The sequence below is a fragment of the Scyliorhinus torazame genome, chromosome 19, assembly GCF_047496885.1.
Source record: "Scyliorhinus torazame isolate Kashiwa2021f chromosome 19, sScyTor2.1, whole genome shotgun sequence".
Taxonomy (NCBI): domain Eukaryota; kingdom Metazoa; phylum Chordata; class Chondrichthyes; order Carcharhiniformes; family Scyliorhinidae; genus Scyliorhinus; species Scyliorhinus torazame.
Window position 1 is genome coordinate 16,743,294 of NC_092725.1, and position 6,000 is coordinate 16,749,293.

General features: G+C 52.6%; 1 protein-coding gene across 2 annotated transcripts in view; it reads left to right on the forward strand.

The window, feature by feature from the left end:
* Window positions 1-624, forward strand: part of LOC140396031 (active breakpoint cluster region-related protein-like) — a 247,430-nt gene extending 246,806 nt beyond the window's left edge. For both annotated transcript variants that reach the window (XM_072484097.1, XM_072484096.1), the window contains exon 23: window positions 479-624. In XM_072484097.1, coding sequence (XP_072340198.1) covers window positions 479-562 — 84 coding nt within the window. In that variant the 3' untranslated portion in view covers window positions 563-624. The remainder of the gene's footprint in view (window positions 1-478) is intronic.
* Window positions 625-6,000: the final 5,376 nt, after the last annotated feature.

A 6,000-nucleotide genomic window follows, 5' to 3' on the forward strand; every position in this document is an offset into this window, starting at 1 on the left:
GTGTTTGATGGGGACAGTGTAGAGGGAGCTTTACTCTGTATCTAACCCCGTGCTGTACCTGTCCTGGGAGTGTTTGATGGGGACAGTGTAGACGGAGCTTTACTCTGTATCTAACCCCGTGCTATGCCTGTCCTGGGAGTGTTTGATGGGGACAGTGTAGAGGGAACTTACTCTGTATCTAACCCCGTGCTGTACCTGTCCTGGGAGTGTTTGATGGGGACAGTGTAGAGGGAGCTTTACTCTGTATCTAACCCCGTGCTGTACCTGTACTGGGAATGTTTGATGGCGACGGTATAGAGGGAGCTTGACTCTGTATCTAACCCCGTGCTTTACCTGTCCTGGGAGTGTTTGATGGGGACAGTGCAGTGGGAGCTTTACCCTGTATCTAACCCTGTGCTTTACCTGTCCTGGGAGTGTTTGATGGGGGCATTGCAGAGGGAGCTTTACTCTGTATCTAACCCCGTGTTCTTCTCTCTAGGTACAGGTTATCTATTATTTCCTCTCTGATGATAATATTTCACTGTTGGAACAGAGAGAGAGGCTGGGATCGGTTACTCTGTGATCGTGGAGCTCAACTGAATGGAAATTTGTAAATAAACCATTAAACTGACAGATTGTGCAAACTTTCAGTGAACCTGGCCTCTGTAACCTCCTCCAGCCCCTACAACCCTCCCTATCTCTGTAACCTCCTCCAGCCCCTACAACCCTCCCTATCTCTGTAACCTCCTCCAGCCCCCACAACCCTCCCTATCTCTGTAACCTCCTCCACTCCCGACAACCCTCCCTATCTCTGTAACCTCCTCCAGCCCCTACAACACTCCCTATCTCTGCAACCTCCTCCAGCCCCTACAACCTTCCCTATCTCTGTAACCTCCTCCAGGCCCAACAACCCTCCCTATCTCTGTAACCTCCTCCAGCTCCTCCAACCCTCCCTATCTCTGTAACCTCCTCCAGCCCCTACAACCCTCCCTATCTCTGTAATCTCCTCCAGCCTCAGCAACCCTCCCTATCTCTGTAACCTCCACCAGCTCCTCCAACCCTCCCTATCTCTGTAACCTCCGCCAGCCCCTACATTCCTCCCTATCTCTGTAACCTCCTCCAGTCCCTACAACCCTCCCTATCTCTGAAACCTCCTCCAGTCCCTACAACCCTCCCTATCTCTGTAACCTCCTCCAGCCCCTACAACCCTCCCTATCTCTGTAACCTCCTCCAGCCCCTACAACCCTCCCTATCTCTGTAACCTCCTCCAGCCCCTACAACCCTCCCTATCTCTGTAACCTCCGCCAGCCCCTACACCCCTCCCTATCTCTGTAACCTCCTCCAGCCCCTACAACCCTCCCCATCTCTGTAACCTCCTCCAGCTCCTCCAACCCTCCCTATCTCTGTAACCTCCTCCAGCCCCTACAACCCTCCCTATCTCTGTAATCTCCTCCAGCCTCAGCAACCCTCCCTATCTCTGTAACCTCCACCAGCTCCTCCAACCCTCCCTATCTCTGTAACCTCCGCCAGCCCCTACATTCCTCCCTATCTCTGTAACCTCCTCCAGTCCCTACAACCCTCCCTATCTCTGAAACCTCCTCCAGTCCCTACAACCCTCCCTATCTCTGTAACCTCCTCCAGCCCCTACAACCCTCCCTATCTCTGTAACCTCCTCCAGCCCCTACAACCCTCCCTATCTCTGTAACCTCCTCCAGCCCCTACAACCCTCCCCATCTCTGTAACCTCCTCCAGCTCCTACTACCCTCCCTATCTCTGTAACCTGAAGCCACTTACAACCCTTTGCAACTCCTCAGATAATTAAGCCGTCCGTGTCCAAATGCAGCAAGACCTGGACAATATCCAGGCTCGGGGCTGACAAGGGGCAAGTTACATTCGCGCCACACAAGTGCCCGGCAATGACCATCTCCTACAAGAGGGGATCTAACCACTGCCTCTTATTCAATGGCATTCCCATCGCTGAATCGCCCACAATCAACATCCTGGGGGTGACCATTGATCAGAAACTGAACTGGACCCAGCCACATAAACACTGTGGGTCCCAGAGCAGGTCAGAGGCTGGGAATCCTGCGGAGAGTCACTCACATCCTGAGCCCCCCCCCCCCCCCCCCCCCCAAAGCCTGTCCACCATCTACAAGGGCACAAGTCAGGAGTGTGATGGGACCCTCTCCACTTGCCTGGATGAGTGCGGCTCCCAACTACACTCTAGAAGCTCGACACCATCCAGGACAAAGCAGCTCCCGCTCGATCGACACGCTAACCCCCACCTTCCACATTCGCTCCCTCCCCCACCAACGCACAGCGGCAGCCGTGTGTACCGTCTACAAAATGCACGGCAGCCGCTCGCCGAGGCTCCTTCGACAGCACCTTCCAAACCCGCCACCTCTCCCGCCTGGAATTGTAAGGGGCAATAGGTGTGTTTTATGTGAAAACAAACTTTAATTTGATCAGCATTACCCACATTAACAGCAAAGAAATAGCTTTACAATTAACAGTTACAACCATTCTTAAGTAAAAGAGAACACCTTAATTTACTTCTGGAACCTGCCACTATATCCCAATTAAGCAAACCAATATAGTTCTGCTGCCGCTCGTGAATAAAGTTCACAACCAGGTTTCTACTTGCTTTTCTCCGTGCAGAGTTATTGGCGAGAGAACCTTTCATGACCAGAACTGAAGCACCCATTTTGGGATCAAAATGCTCGGATGAACTATTTTTTTTTCAGAGAGACCTGGTTCCTCACATTAATTTTGTTATCTGTCCCCGAAACGTGAGGCATTCTTTTGTCTCCTCCCGCAAGATGTCCCATGACCTATTAAGCTGGGATGGAACACAATACCCCTCATAAATTATCTGAACCCCAGTTGCCAGTTAAATGTCAACAATATTCCCTTAGCTAGCTATCTGTAAACAAATAAATGGTTCTCAAATCTATTAGCAGAACACGTCACCTGCAAATCCAATGATGACTTCACTTTTATGACCCCTTAATCACAGCTTAGCAGGCATACTGACTGTGTGCATCATAACCCAGGTTTTAATTACATTATTACATTATATATATGTAATATAAAATATGACAATTTCTTACAGTTATCACTAGATTATGCTTGGTTAAGGGTTACGGAACCAAGGTTTGCACGTCGAGTTAAGATACGGGTTCGAGGGGCTGAATGGCCTCCGCCTCCTGTACCAGCACCAGGAGTCCAAGGACAAAGAGCCGTGCCTTCACCATTATTCCGCCGAGTTCCTCAAAGTCACGGTGAGGGTGGATGTGGTACAAAAACAACTTGGTATGAAACCTCAACATGATGGCTGAACAAACGGAGAGAGGGTGCAGAAAGTTGTCACGTAAAAGAGACTCGGGTGTGCTTTGTTCGTGAAACCCATGAGAGCTAGCATAGAGGGGCCGAATGTCATGGGGGCGGGAGTATAAAAGTAAAGAGGTGTGGCTAAAAATGGACGCGGTGCTGATGGGAGCACATTTCGAATAGCGTGTTCAGTTCGGACAGTCGCCTGGGTACTATCATTGGCGGCAGTACTGAGGAGGTTTACTAGGACGATCCCGGGTATGGAGGGTTTGCCAGATGAGGAGAGGTTAAGCAGCTTGAGGCTGTACTCCTTGGAGTTCTGAAAAGTGAGAGGTTGTATGATTGAAACATGGAAGATTCTTTGGGGTTTAAACAGGGTAAATGTTGGGAGAATGGGCAGCATGGTGGTTAGCACAATTGCTTCACAGCTCCAGGGTCCCAGGTTCGATTCCGGCTTGGGTCACTGTCTGTGCGGAGTCTGCACGTCCTCCCCGTGTCTGCGTGGGTTTCCTCCGGGTGCTCCGATTTCCTCCCACAGTCCAAAGATGGATTGGCCGCGATGAATTGCCCTTAGTGTCCAAAATTGCCCTTAGTGTTGGGTGGGGTGACTGGGGTATGGGGATAGGGTGGAGGTGGTGACCTTGGGTAGGGTGCTCCTTCCAAGAGCCGGTGCAGACTCAATGGGCCGAATGGCCTCCTTCTGCATTGTAAATTCTATGAATGTTTCCACTCATGGGAGAGCATCGCTGCAGAGTAAGGGGTGCTTATTGAAGACGGGTTAGGGGGGCAGACTTCCTCCTCCCAAAGAGAGCCCCATCTTTGAAACCTTTACCCCCGGAGGGCCCAGCCCGCGAACACTTTCCTCCACCGGTGGGTTTCTTATCTGTTTGGGGATTAAGGGTCACGGCACGAAGGCGGGGAAGTGGACTGAGCGATCGTTTGCCCTTTTACGCCCTTTCCAAAGTAGCGCTGGGCGCACCGCACTGGACGCGGAGCTTGGGTACCACGATAGCGGGACACAGCAAGTGTGTGCCTGGAGCCGGGAGACTGGGGGACGGATGGACGGTGTGGGGGCGAGGGGGGTGGGCATTGGGAGGATGCTGCAGGCAGGCACATGGGACATAAATTGCACCCCCCCCCCCCTCCCACCAGCGTCCATCCTCCGCTGTGCCCTGGGTGCACCCCTCCATCGAACAATCCATTTCTTTGTCAGTGCTGAGTTTGAGACACCGTTACGGGCAGCGGCGTCAATTCCAGTTCCTCAATACTGTCCCCTGGCAGAGAAGCGAAGCATCGTTGAATCCATACGGGGCACGAGGAGAGAGGAAGCTGCACCCACTGTCGGAAGGGCGATAGGTGAGGGGGGCACCCTCAACCTCCATAGGCACGGGGGCATCCTTCCTCCTCTGGAAATCCTCGAGCAGAGCAGCCAGTGCAACACCCCCCCCCCCCAATCCCTACCCCCATCCCAGAGCCAGGAGGGTGGTGTGCTGCTGTGCTCCAGCGTGCCCGCTGCCCACACTCACTGGGAGATGGTGTGAGGGAGCCACATAGAATGGTATTGTACATGCAGATGGGACAGTGGTCAGTAGCCTGTGTATTGTACACACAGACAGGGCAGTAGACAGCAGACTGTGTATTGTACACACAGACGGGGCAGTGGACAGTAGCCTGTGTATTGTACACACAGACGGGGTAGTGGACAGTAGCCTGTGTATTGTACATGCAGATGGGACAGTGGACAGTAGCCTGTGTATTGTACATGCAGATGGGACAGTGGACAGTAGCCTGTGTATTGTACACACAGACGGGGCAGTGGACAGTAACCTGTGTATTGTACACACAGACGGGGCAGTAGACAGCAGCCTGTGTATTGTACACACAGACGGGGCAGTGGACAGTAACCTGTGTATTGTACACACAGACGGGGCAGTGGACAGCAGCCTGTGTATTGTGTACACAGACGGGGCAGTGGACAGCAGCCTGTGTATTGTACACACAGACGGGGCAGTGGACAGTAGCCTGTGTATTGTACACACAGACGGGGCAGTGGACAGTAGCCTGTGTATTATACATGCAGATGGGACAGCAGCCTGTGTATTGTACACACAGACGGGGCAGTGGACAGTAGGCTGTGTATTATACACACAGACGGGGCAGTGGACAGGAGCCTGTGTATTGTACACACAGACTGGGCAGTGGACAGTAGCCTGTGTACTGTACACAGGAACAAGGCAGTAGACCGTAGACTGTGTATTGTACACACAGACGGGGCAGTGGACAGTAACCTGTGTGTTGTACACACAGACGGGGCAGTGGACAGTAGCCTGTGTGTTGTACACACAGACGGGGCAGTGGACAGTAGCTTGTGTATTGTACGCACAGACAGGGCAGTGGACAGCAGCCTGTGTATTGTACACACAGACGGGGCAGTGGACAGTAACCTGTGTATTGTACACACAGACGGGGCAATGGACAGTAGCCTGTGTGTTGTGCGCACAGATGGGGCAGTGGACAGTAGCCTGTGTATTGTACACACAGACGGGGCAGTGGACAGTAACCTGTGTATTGTACACACAGACGGGGCAGTGGACAGTAGCCTGTGTGTTGTACGCACAGACGGGGCAGTGGACAGTAGCCTGTGTATTGTACACACAGACAGGGCAGTGGACAGCAGCCTGTGTATTGTAC